General features: G+C 37.4%; 1 protein-coding gene and 1 non-coding gene across 2 annotated transcripts in view; one reads left to right on the forward strand and one right to left on the reverse strand.

Annotated features, from left to right (window-relative positions):
- Positions 1-13,418, forward strand: part of GLCCI1 (glucocorticoid induced 1) — a 107,128-nt gene that overhangs the window by 37,318 nt on the left and 56,392 nt on the right. Inside the window, exon 3 of the mRNA XM_049768980.1 lies at positions 12,745-12,831. Coding sequence (XP_049624937.1) covers positions 12,745-12,831 — 87 coding nt within the window. The remainder of the gene's footprint in view (positions 1-12,744; positions 12,832-13,418) is intronic.
- Positions 13,048-13,158, reverse strand: LOC126029270 (U6 spliceosomal RNA). The gene has a single exon (XR_007502903.1). It is a non-coding gene; the product is annotated as a U6 spliceosomal RNA (small nuclear RNA).

The following is a 13,418-nucleotide window of genomic DNA, read 5'->3' on the forward strand; positions in this document are numbered from 1 at the left end:
TGATTCCATTCCATTATTACTTAGGATCCTTTGAGCCCCACTAGGAGTGACCATTGAACACAGCAGTAAGCCCTAGCAAAGCTGAGTGTAGCCCCCCAAAATAGCCCTCCTAAAAAAGAATTAAGTTGATTTAGTGCAGTTTTAATGTTAACAATAATGACTAATACTTGTTAAGTATCAAGTAAATAGTCAGAGGAGGAAAGATGGTTGAGGATGTCTGTAATGCTTGGTGGCTACGTCTCACTCTTTGCTTGTGACTATGTAGTTCTGGGATCCAATCTGGGCCCCTTGTATATCAATCATGTGTTTTGAGCATTGAGTTCTAGGGACCTGGAAATTAGAACTTAAAATTAAAAAATTCCTTTTCTCTTCAGAGGTTTTTATTTGTTTTTCCTCTTTGTTGTTGTATCTTGCTTATTGTAGGAAATAATTCACTTTTAACAATTTCTAACTTTTTGAGTAATTTGTCATATTTCTCTCTTTTAGAGGAAAATGAAGGTGACCTTTAGCATATTTTTAGTTTTTCTTTGGTTCAGGTTATTGAACCCACTGCCTATATACGCAACAAATGTGTTCTATGACTAGGCTATCTCCTGGTCCCAACGACAATTTGGAATTTTTAAGTTCTCAGGTTCTGTTGTTTTTGACTACTTGTTTTCCTATGCTGTTTCATTATATACCACAAATGAGGGTGATCATTCAATTGTCCTTCCCTCAGACTATCTTCACTCAGCATGATACCCTCCAAATCTGTGCACATAGCTGCAATTGCATGATTTAGTTTTTTCCTAACAGTCAGGATTACTTTGTGTATTTATTTCATTGCTTCTTTACCTATTCTTTGAAACTCGGGTTGTTTCCAGATCTTGGTTGTTGTCAGTAGTGCTACATTGAACACATGGTAGCAAATAATCTTTTTAGAAATTGTGTTTTCGGGCTTTAGGGTTAGAGCCCGATAAGTGGAATTATTGGGTGATGTGGAAACTCAGAGTTTTAATTTTTTCTGAGAAATGTCTTATTTTCCAAAGAGGTTGAACTAGTTGACCTTCCTATAGAAGTGGATATGGGTGTTTTTTCCCCCCTGTATTTGTGCCAATACTGGTGGATTTTGTTATTTTTGGTGTATTTATTTTGGTTTGGTTTGGTGGCTATCCCTAGGATATAGTCCTAGGATATAGTCTGTGTTTAGGTATCATTCTGTATGGATTTAGGGTTTCATCTGGGGTAGTAGGATTGAACTCAGGTCAGCCATCAAGGCAAGTGTCCTAGCCACTGTACTATCTCTCCAGCTCCCTTCATTGTTTTGATAAATATTTTCTTGGTTATATAAGTGATGAAGAGTATTTTTCATATACCTCCTGATATATTCTGTAAGAATAAATCTATTTGTCCTTGTCCATATTTTGGTGGTGTTTTTTGTCTTTTTAGTAAAGCCTGCAAGTGCTTTATATGTCTTGGATATTAGCCTTTTGTCAGATGAGTGGTGGTTAAATAATATTTTCCACCAGTCTATGGGGGTGATGCAGAAAATTCTTGATTTGATGTTGTCCCATTTGTTTATCATTGCTTTTATTTGCTTGGCCCATTGAGAGTTAAAGAAAAATTGCTGATGGGCAATTAAGGCTAGAGTAGTAACTTTAACTATATATAAGTTCCTCCATTTTACTGCCCATTCCTTTCATCTTCTGTCAGAATAGGAAGAAGAGACAGTGTTCATTCATTTCTTGTATTCTTTGAGGGCTGAGAAGATGTGATTATGAAAAACAATTTTAAATATTTTTGTTACCTTTTCTCCAAATGAAGTTTTTTATTTGATATTTTATTGTAAATTAATATTAAAATATAATGTTTGAAATATTTAAATATGCCCAGAAGTACATAAAATACCATATTAATTTTGCTAAGTATAGGAGTTTCATGCTTCTCCTCTATACCAGTATCTTCCCCTAAATATATATTTACATTTAAGAGTAGATCTAGGGTAATACTTAGCATGTAGCTGTCTTAGTTAGCATTAGTTAATGTCAACAATTCTGTGCTGAGATACCTCAGTATTTTTGTTATTGAAATTATATTTAAACACCTTATACTTTTCCTCCTTTGGAAAAGGAGCTTTGCTGTAGAAGACTTGAATCAAAGGAAGATAATAGACCTCACACCAATAGATAACAATTTAAAACACTGATCTGGAGCTTATTTCCTGCCCTCAAGTCATGCTTAATACAGCTGTTTGGGATTTCTGTGCCCTTGAAGAGCTGCTGTTGAAATTTTTGGAAGTTTGTGGAAAACTTCCTAAAATCAAATCAAATATAAAAGTTGGTATCTTTGGCCACTTATATCATGTTCAGGGAACTGAAATGATTTTTCTTTTTACCCTCCAGAATGTTTATTTATGAAGCAAATGTGTTTTACTCAAACATTGTTGAATAAATGTATGAATATTTATTTCTGTACAGGATCACACTTTACTTTTTCCTTTTAGCCAGTCATCTAATTATATAATCTTAAAATTAAGCAATCCATACAAAAGTAGTCATGTCCCTAAGTTTAGAGAGCATGTCTTAATCTTTCTCTCGGTATATTTCTTGTCTGGTTATTTAAAACATTAAACCTATAGTTAATGTTGTTATATTTTATTCTTACATTTATTTTTGTTTGGGGGCACACCCATAAGTGTTCAGGGCTGAGTTCTGGCTATGCCCGCAGGGATAACTACTGGCAGGTTTGGAGGAACCTTATAAGGTGAGGTGCATGCATGGAAAATGCCCTACCCATTTTACTATCTCTCCAACCCTATTGTTTTATTATAAGTTTTGAATCCTATCTAAAATAAGAACCTAACCTTCTAATTAACTAATTTTAATGTGGTTATTTAATTCAAAAGTAAAAGGTACTACTGTTACTCATATAATAATTTCTACTCCATTATCAGAAACACATTCCCATATTTTTACCTATATGCATGCTCTGCTGTAGTTGCAAATTGGTTGTTTGCTTTTTATTTTGGGGCCATCCCAGAGACGCTCAGGGTTACTCCTGGCTATGCACTCAGAAATCGCTCCTGACTCAGGGGACCAAACGGGACACCGGGAATTGAACCCAGGTCCGTCCTGGGTCAGCAGTGTGCAAGGCAAATGCCCCACCACTGTGCTATCAGGCCCCATTTGTTTTATTTTTTTATTTAGAACAACTCTCCAAAGAGTTTCTTTTATTGTCTGGCACATTGATTTTTAATCTTTTTTATCATCAGCTTTCTTTCAAAGCAACACAAATGTTATATACAAAAAGCACTAACCAAAAGACATTTGTAGGTTAGAGACATACTTTATTAAAAAGAACTTAAGGAGGGCCCGGAGAGATAGCACAGTGGTGTTTGCCTTGCAAGCAGCAGATCCAGGACCTAAGGTGGTTGGTTCGAATCCCGGTGTCCCATATGGTCCCCCGTGCCTGCCAGGAGCTATTTCTGAGCAGACAGCCAGGAGTAACCCCTGAGCACTGCCGGGTGTGGCCCAAAAAACAAAACAAAACAAAACAAAAAAAGAACTTAAGGAAACATGTATTAAAAGGTAAGTGCCCTATGAGTTTTTGTTTATTTTATTTATTTATTTATTTATTTATTTATTTATTTATTTATTTATTTATTTATTTATTTATTTATTTATTTATTTAGTTTTTGGACCCTTACCCAGTGATGCTCAGGGGTTACTTTTACCTATCGGCTCAGAAATCGCTCCTGACTTGGGGGACCATATGGGACACTGGGGGATCAAACTGTGGTCCGTCCTAGGCTAGCACTCGCAAACTTTAGTTTGCACCAGCTCCAGCCCCTAGTTAGTGTATGGGACTATATATATGGGACGCTGGATTCAAACCATCATTTGTCCTGGATCAGCTGCATGCAAGGCAAATGCCTTATTGCTGTGCCATCCCTCCAGCCCTACCTATGAGTTCTTAATAACCATTTTACAGGGCTGGAGCTATAGCACAGTGGTAGAGTGTTTGCCTTGCAGGCGGCAGATCCAGGACCAACCTGGTTTGATCCCAGGCATCCCATATTGTTCCCTGAGCCAGGAACAATTTCTGAGCACATAGCCAGGAATAACCCCTGAGCGTCACTGATTATGGCCAAAAAAAAACAAACAAATAACCATTTTATGTCAAGTAAGTTACTTGAATAGGAAATATAAGTAGGAAATAATTAGTAATATTAGGAATTAGGAATTAGTAATATTATAATATTAGTAAGAAGCCTTTAGTATAAATCAAATATTTATAAAGAAGTTTTCTGCAATATTGGAATTCTTAGAAATTTTAGGGGCTAAAACTTGTACCTTTTGCCATGATGATTTATAAAATATCCATATTAAGTACCTCTTATAATACCTAGGACATAATTAGACATACAGTATTTAAATATTTGCTGTCTTTGTATTAGAATAAAATATTTTATTTTCAGGTTTACTTAAGTGAACAGAAAAAGTCATTACTAGAATTAACAACTGATTACTATTACGAATATGAAGTCTGGCTTGATAGGTAATAACAAAAATGATACAGACTACTATAAGACAGGAGATATGACAATAAAACAGCCTTTGTTAGGTCAGGATTTCTTCAGAAGCAGCTATTGAGGGACTAAAATGCAGCTTTACAAGTAAGAAAAGGGGCTTCAGAGTTTTAGATTAGGTATGGTACAACGGTCTTAATAGAATTTCTACTCTCTTCTGAAGTCATGTGTTGCTGATATTTCTGCCATCAGTAGTACTGTTTGTTTTTTTTGAGTTCACTGTATAGTTCTAGAAAGATTTGAAAACGTTTTGTTCGATACCTACTATTATCATTGTTGCTGGCTTTGTGTGAGATATGATCTATTTTTCAAAAGTAATTTATGGGGGCCAGAGAAAGACTAAAAATGATAAGGTACTTGCCTTGCAGGGGATGACTCTGATTCAATTCCTGGCACTATATCTGGTACCTTAGTACAGAGTCATAAATAATTTTAAACACCACTGGATGTTTTAGGACCAAAACCTAAAAACAAAAACAAAAATAATTTATCTCTTTAAAAATTCTAAGACAAGGGGGCCGGAGAGATAGCATGAAGGTAAGGCGTTTGCCTTTCATGCAGGAGGTCATCGGTTCGAATCCCGGCGCCCCATATGGTCCCCTGTGCCTGCCAGGAGCAATTTCTGAGCCTGGAGCCAGGAATAACCCCTGAGCACTGCCAGGTGTGACCCAAAAACCAAAAAAAAAAAAAAAAAAAAAAAAAAAAAAAAAAAAATTCTAAGACAAGAAAGAAAATAAGTCAATGTTTTTAAAAAAAATTTTTTTTTATTACTTGTTTGGAGGGCCACACCTAACAGTGCTCAGAGGTTACTCCTGGCTCTGCACTCAGGAGTCAATCCTGGCCAAGACCAGGACAACCATATGTGCTGGGGGGAATTGAACCTGGGTCAGTTATGTGAAAGGCAAGCACCCTACTGATTCTCCAGCCCCACCTTTCTTGTTTTCTTTTTTTGTTTTTGGGTCACACCCAGCTTCACTCAGGGGCTTCTCCTGGCTCTATGCTCAGAAATCACTCCTGGAAGGTTTGGGAGGTCCATATGGGATGTCGGGATTCGAACCACCATCCTTCTGCATGCAAGGCAAATGCCTTAACTCCATGCTATATCTCCAGCCCCAAAATGTACCTTTGTGTGTGTGTGTGTGTATGTGTGTGTGGGGTTACACCCCGCAGTGCTCAGGGGCTACTCCTGGCTCTATGCTCAGAAGTTACTCCTGGCAGGCTCAGGGAACCATATGGGATGCCGGGATTCAAACCACCTTCTGTATGCAAGGTAAATGCCCTATCTCCATGATATCTCTCCAGCCCACACCAGCCCCTATTTTAAGTTTTTTAAAAAGGAATACTACTGTCACTCTTTTAAACTTATGAAATAAAAAAAATTAAAACTTAGCAATCAAAACAAATTGAATTAAAAACTCTGTTGACACAAATGATACTGTCTAAAAAACTGGAAATCAGATGACTATTAAATTATCAGTATGTTTCTGATAGAATTGATAAGAACTTGTCAGAACTGGCAATATTAATTTGTAATACTAATTAAGAAATTGAAAAATTATTTGCACTTTGTGTGTATTGGGGTTTGAGTGCTCTCAACATTGCTTAGGACAGAGGGACAGAAGCATCTGGCAATACTTACTGAGCTGACAGCTCAATGCTTAAAGCTAATGATACCGTGCTGCTTAGGTCTAGCAATTTCTGCGGATATCTATCAGTGTCACTTTAGAAGTACTTAGGGAGTTACCAAAGCCACATCTGGTGGTACTAGAACTGCCATGCAAAGCCAGAGTAAGAAATTGGGGCTTCCTTACACATGTAAGTAATGAATTCCAGTCCTTTCAGTTATCTCTTTTATCCATGAAATAATGTTTATACTTTCAAATATTCACATAACCCTCTTCTTAGGTTAAAGCATAAATTTGTTAAAGCAACTTTGTTTCTGACAAGCCAAAGAATATTTCTAATGTATAATTTATCTTAAAATACATTTTTAGTTCCTTTAGTTAAATGGTTTTTACCTTGATTTAAGAAAGCTAACTGACTCCAAGGGTCGGAGTGGTGGTTCAGCAGTAGGGCATTTGCCTTGCACGCAGCTGACCTAGGCTGGGCTGTGGTTCAATCCCCCGACATCCCATATGGTCCTCCCAAGCCAGCAGCAATTTCTGAGTGCATAGCCAGGAGTAACACAGACTGTGACCCACAATAATAATAATAAAAAAGCTAACTCCATAGATTTTTAATCTGCAGTGCCACATGACCTTTAATATCATCTTGTGCCCCTGTGCAATTAAGGAGCAAGAACGAAATTGTCAGTTCTTTGCGGTTAGGGGGGTATTGTTTTTGGGTTTGTTTGTTTGTTTGTCTTTTTTTGACTACACCCAGAGGAGCGCAGGATTTTCTGCTGGCTCTGCATTCAGGAATCACTCCTAGTAGGCTCGGTGAACCATATGGAATGGTTGAGATAGAACTGGGGTTAGTCAAGTGCAAATCAAGCACTTTGCCCTTTGAACTATCATTCTGGCCCAAGAAAGTATCAGTTATTTTAGAGCAGGGGTCTCAAACTCGCAGCCCGGGCCATTTGTGGCCCTCCGTACAACATTTTATGGCCCACGGCTTGCCTTCAAATGTCGCAGTATTCGCGATTATTCACTTACAGAATAATAGCTATAAAAATCACATCAAACATTCGCATACCTCGAGCAGTTTAGTTCGGGGTATGCAAATGTTTAATGCGATTTTTTGCGATTTTTTTCTTGCTAATGCGATTTTTTATTGCAAATATTAAGTAAGCGAATAATCGCGAATACTTTGTGCCTAGCGCAGATGTCATTTCCGCTATTCCTGCCTGCTGTCCCTTGCATTATTGGAGGCCTAAGGGAGAGAAGTTTATTACAGAATTAGATTTTTTCATACCTTCATCATGACTTCATCAAAGCCTGCAGTGAAGAGAAAGATTAACGACGAGCACAGACAATTTCAGGAAAAGTGGGAGACGCAGTTTGTTGAGCACAGGGGCATCCCCACATGTCTTATTTGCTCAGAGAAAGATGCAGTGCACAAGGAATACAACTTGAAATGCCATTATTCAACTAAACATGCTGAGGAATGTGCAAAATATCAAGGAAATGGGAGAGCCAAGCGGGTTGCCAATCTTAAAGCATGTCTAATGAGGCAACAAGATTTCTTCAAGAAAGCAACCAAAGAGAATGTTGCATCAGTCGAAGCTAGTTACATGGTTAGTGAGATGATTGCTAAGGCAGGGAAACCATTCACAGAAGGAGTGTTTGTTGAAAAATGCATGTTACAGGCTGCAAGTATTATCTGTCCAGAAAAGAAAGGTTAGGTTAGCAAAATCAGCCTTTCTGCCAACACTGTGGCAGAGCGCATTTCTGACATGTCAAGTGACATTTATCAACTGTGTGAGAAAGCCAAATGTTTCGATGATACTCATTTGCTCTTGACGAGGGCACAGATATAACAGACCCTGCAGAGCTCACAATTTATGTCCGTGGTATTGATTGCAATTTTGAATTGACAGAGGAGCTGCTCACAAGAATTCCAATGCATGGCCAGACAACTGCTAAGGAGATATTTCGGCATCTGTGTGATGCCATTGAGAATGCAGGTTTGCTATGGAAGAGGTTTGTTGGAGCACCATCGATGACAGGGAGGAAAAGTGGACTGGTGGCACTTGTTCAAAAAAAAAAACTTGAAGAGGAGGGTGTAGAGAAGGCCATTGCTCTTCACTGCATTATCCATCAGCAGGCCCTTTGCAGTAAATGCCTGCTGTGTGACAATGTGATGTCTGTTGTTGTGAAATGCATCAACCAAATCAGATCCAGGGGCTTACAGCACAGGAGGTTCTGTGCTTTTTTAGAGGAAATGGAGTCAGAATACGGAGATGTGCTCTATTTCACCGAGGTATGTTGGCTCAGCAGGGGAAATGTCCTGAAAAGATTTTTTGAGTTGGGAGAAGTGAAAGCCTTCATGGAGAAGGATGGAAATGCTGTTTCTGAGTTGAGTAATCACAAATGGCTCATAGACTTAGCTTTTCTTGTTGACACCACACATAAGCTGAATGTACTAAACAAGATGTTACAAGGCCTGGGGCAGCTTATCAGTGCTGCCTATAACAACGTGAGAGCATTCTCCACAAAACTTATATTATGGAAATCCCAGCTCTCTCAGACAAACCTTTGCCATTTCCCAGCATGCAGGGAACTTGTGGATGCAGGCATACCATTCATTGGTGAGAAATATGTTGATGCTTTTTTTAAACTAGAGAAGGAATTTAATCACAGATTTGCAGACTTCAAAAAGCACAGAGCCACTTTCCAAATTTTTGTGGACTCCTTTTTCTTTGATGTGCAAGATGCCCCCCCTGTGCTTCAAATGAAGCTCATTGACCTGCAATGCAACTCTGATCTCAAAGCCAAATTCAGGGAGATTAGTGGAAAAGCAGACATGCATGGGCAATTTTTGAGAGAATTGCTCCCCAGCTTCCCTCAGCTTTCCCGAATGTTCAAGTGCACCATGTACCTTTTTGGGAGCACATATTTGTCTGAAAAGTTATTCTTTACATTGAACTTCAATAAGTCAAAGTATAGGTCTAGACTTAATGATGATCATCTTCAAGACATACTGAGGGTCTCAACTGCTTCCTCTCTAAAGCCAAATGTGGTTCAGATTTGTGAGAAGAAGAGCTGTCAAGTCTCTGGCAGCAAGGAATAGGCAAAAGATGCCATGTTCAGAAGAACTGTTCATGATCTTCACTCAATGTTCTATTCATGTTCAGAAGAAATCATTAAAACTGTTAATAATGACATTTGAGGGCTTTTTTTTGTGAAATCCCTTATGCGGCCCTGCCTCACCCCGACTTTGCCTCCTGCAGCCCCCAGGTAAATTGGGTTTGAGACCCCTGTTTTAGAGGAAAAATGATACTTAGGATTTTCAATATTCATTAAATACATGAATTATTTAAATGGGAGTAAATGAGGTTTAGAATTTTCTTCTTTGCAGGACGGTGGCCATGGAAGTCTGAATCCACTAAGGAGTGTGTAACAGCTCCCCTGCCGAAAAAAAAAAGAACTTTCTTCTTTGACTTATGGTAGTTTGATTAAAATATAATTAATAACATACACTTGAATTATTTGTGTACAGTTTAGTGGTTGTTAGCACATTTAGAGTCAATCAGACTTAATTATTTTATTTTATTTTATTTTTTTGATTTGGGGCCACGCCTGGTGATGCTCAGGGGTTTACTCCTTGTTATGCGCTCAGAAATTGCTCCTGGCATGGTGGATCATATAGGAAGCTGTTGGATCAAACCAAGGTTCATCCTATATTAGCCTGTGTAAGGCAGACGTCCTACCGCTTGTGTCACCTATCAGTCCCCTTAATCATGCTTCTTAGTTTAGTACTTTTCAGTTTTCTTCATCAATAGCATATATCAGATGTTCTTTTTTAAATTTTTTTTTGGGGGGTCGTACCTGGCAATGCTCAGAGGTTACTCTTTGCTCTACACTCAGAAACCACACCTGGCAGGCTCGGGGGTATATGGGATGCCGGGAAATGAACCCACCATGCATGCAAGGCAAACACCCTACCTCCATCCTATCTCTCTGGCCCCAGATCTTCATTTTTATGAATCTTGTCAGATATTAATATGCCTAAGATATCCAACTGCTGATGGACTAATGTGAACCAATACTTGTGTGTAGATTTTTTGGTAAGCTTGTTTCCATAGAACATAGCTCTCTGCCATTTCAGGAAAAGTTTTTATTTCTTTGACCTCTTAAACAATGCTTTGGGACTCAAGGATCACCCCCAGCAGTGATTTATTTTGCCAGACTAAGGGCCCATCAGACCTACTACACTGGGTGGTATTCAGGGAGCCAGTGCATTTAGTGCCTGGTCTCAAACATAGGTCCTTAAAACATACATTCAAGGCTTATTTCTGTGACTTGAAGTATTTACCAATCCCAGAAAAATATTTTTAGAAGTAAACTAATATTCGTATAGTTAAAATAACCATGAAAAACAAAGCAAAAACTGTTTAGACCATTCTGTCAGAATTCTTGTCAGTAACCTTACACTAATGTTTCTGGATGGTGGATTCTTTAGGAATCTTTCGTTTTTAATTTTTCTAAACACCTGAATATTTTGGCTCTTCTTAATATGTCCACTCTGTTCCCCTTGCCAGTGATAGATATCTGTTTTTATGAGAAAAACCTTTCATCACTCCAAAGGAAATCTTACTAAGTGAAAATATTTTTGTGATATAAGCTCATATCATAATGTAAATGTAACTTTTATGTAGTCCATCTTTCAAAAATGGATTTTAGTTTTATTAATTTTAATATCTTTATTTAAACACGTTGATTACAAACATGATGGTAGTTGGGTTTTAGTCATGTAAAGAGCATCCCCCTTCACCAGTGCAACATTCTCATCACCAGTGTACCAAATCTCCCTCCTCCCCACACCACTTTCACCTGTACTCTAGACAGGCTTTCTACTTCCCTCATTCATTCACATTTTTATGATAATTCTCAATGTAGTTATTTCTCTAACTGCACTCATCACCTTTGTGGTGAGCTTCATGTAGTGAGCTGGAACTTCCAACCCTCCTCTCTGTTGTCTCTGAAAATTATTGCAAGAATGTCTTTTATTTTTCTTAAAACCCATTGATGAGTGAGACTATTCTGCATCTATCTGCTCCCTCTGACTTATTTCATTTAGCATAATAGATTCCATGTACATCCATGTATAGGAAAATTTCATGACTTCATCTCTTCTGACGGCTGCATAATATTCCATTGTGTATATGTACCACAGTTTCTTTAGCGATTCATCTGTTGGAGGGCATCTTGGTTGTTTTCAGAGTCTGGCTATTGTAAATAGGGTTTTAGTTTAGTTTTAAAGATAGAAGATAGGCTGGAAGTAAATACATCAGATAAGGTCACTTACCTGTATTCAGCAACCTCGATTTGATCACTGGCACCTCATATGGTCCTTTGAGTCTTCTAGAAGTGATTCATGAACACAGAGACAGGAATAAACCATAAGCGCAGCTAGTGTGGCCCTAAAGTTAAAAGTGCACACAGTATTTTTATAATTATATACTGACCTTTCTCATGGTACATCTAGTTTATCCCCATGGCTTGATGGCTACCTTTATTTCGGGGGGGGGGGGGCGTCCACACCCGGTGGCGCTCAGGAGTTACTCCTGGCTCTGTGCTCAGAAGTCACTCCTGATAGGCTTTGGGGATGCCGGGATTCAAACTGGGGTCTGATCCTTTGTTGGCTTCATGCAAGGCAAACGCCTTACCACTGTGCTATTGCTCAGCTACCTTTATTTTAAAAAACAATACTAGTTTAGGCCAAGGGCATAGCTCATAGGTCAAAAGTGCTTGAGTTCAGTTTATACGCACTGCAGAGTTGCCTGAGCACTGCCAGGAATGGCTCAAAAAAAAAAAATAAGACTTCAAATTTCAAAATTAACACTCATTGTTGGGATATTTTGTAAAAATTTTTGGACCAAACCTGGCAATACTTGGGAGCTATTTCTAGCTTTGTGCTTAGGGATCATTCCTAATGGTGATTGGTGTTCAAACCACTGAACTATCTAGCCCCCTTTTGAGCTTCTTTTGTGCAGCTTTATCAGAATAGTTTTGAAGTCATTTTTAAAGTTAAAACAAATTTACTTTTATTCAAAGAGATCTAAATCTTGCAGTTTTCTCTAAGTGACTGAAATTGCCTCTTGGAATATACTATTTGTTATAAAAGTAGTGTGGTTAAATAGAATTACAATTTAGGGATTATGATTAAATTATGTATGAGAATTCTTTGAAGTATTTTATACTTTAACAAAACTATAGTATGTAATTTGTATCATTTATATTTTCATTCTGAAATAATTAAATGGATTTACACATTAATACTATTGGTGTAAAGCCAACTCTTTAGTATAATTTTATTCATATTTTTGATTTAATTTAATTTACAGTATTAAAATGCTTAAGCAGTTTGCAGAATTATCAAAATCTTAGCATTTAAATGTTTTATGACTTATAGCACCTTAGTTGGTATATTCTAAAATTTAGAAACATGTTGAAATGACTGAGATTAGGAAATAGAAACAATATTTCTTCAACATATTAATTTGTATTTTAAAGACACCTAGCTGCTGGGCAGAAGAAGGATCAGAGAAGAGGTCACATCAGCGTTCAGCATCATGGGGGAGTGCTGATCAACTCAAAGAGGTAAGTTATTTACGCTTTCTGTCTATAATTTGCAATTTGTCTTATTGATAGTTTTATGACAATGCTATTTTCTGTAGGTATGCTAGCCATTTTTCTTTCAGACTTTTAGGTGAACAAGTCTTGTATTATCATATTTATATAATTTAAGTCTATTTTAAGTATTTATACTTAAATACTGAGCATCCACTCGGTATTTTTGCCTTTCCAGAGTAAAAGTTTAATTTTATACAATTTATGAATTTGCATCTCATCCTTGCGAAGGGGCCATGCTAATCTTGTCTGTATCGTTTGTTCCAATTTTAGTATGTGTGCTGCCGAAGCGAGCGCTAATTTTATACAATTTATACTATAGTATTTATATACTTGTTGATATATTTTTATTACCATTTTAGCTTCTAATTTTCTAGCAACCCTGAACTATTATGTTACTGTTTTACACAGTTATAGTAGAGTGCCTTTTCTAATACGTTTTGCTTATATATAATTTATTGTGTAATATGGAACAATGGTAATGGAAAACATGATTTTAGGAATGGTTTTAAATAGTGTTGTTTGATTTTTAAGGGAGGTAAAAATGAGGAGAAACA

Source organism: Suncus etruscus, chromosome 1 (genome assembly GCF_024139225.1).
Source record: "Suncus etruscus isolate mSunEtr1 chromosome 1, mSunEtr1.pri.cur, whole genome shotgun sequence".
In the NCBI taxonomy this organism is placed as follows: domain Eukaryota; kingdom Metazoa; phylum Chordata; class Mammalia; order Eulipotyphla; family Soricidae; genus Suncus; species Suncus etruscus.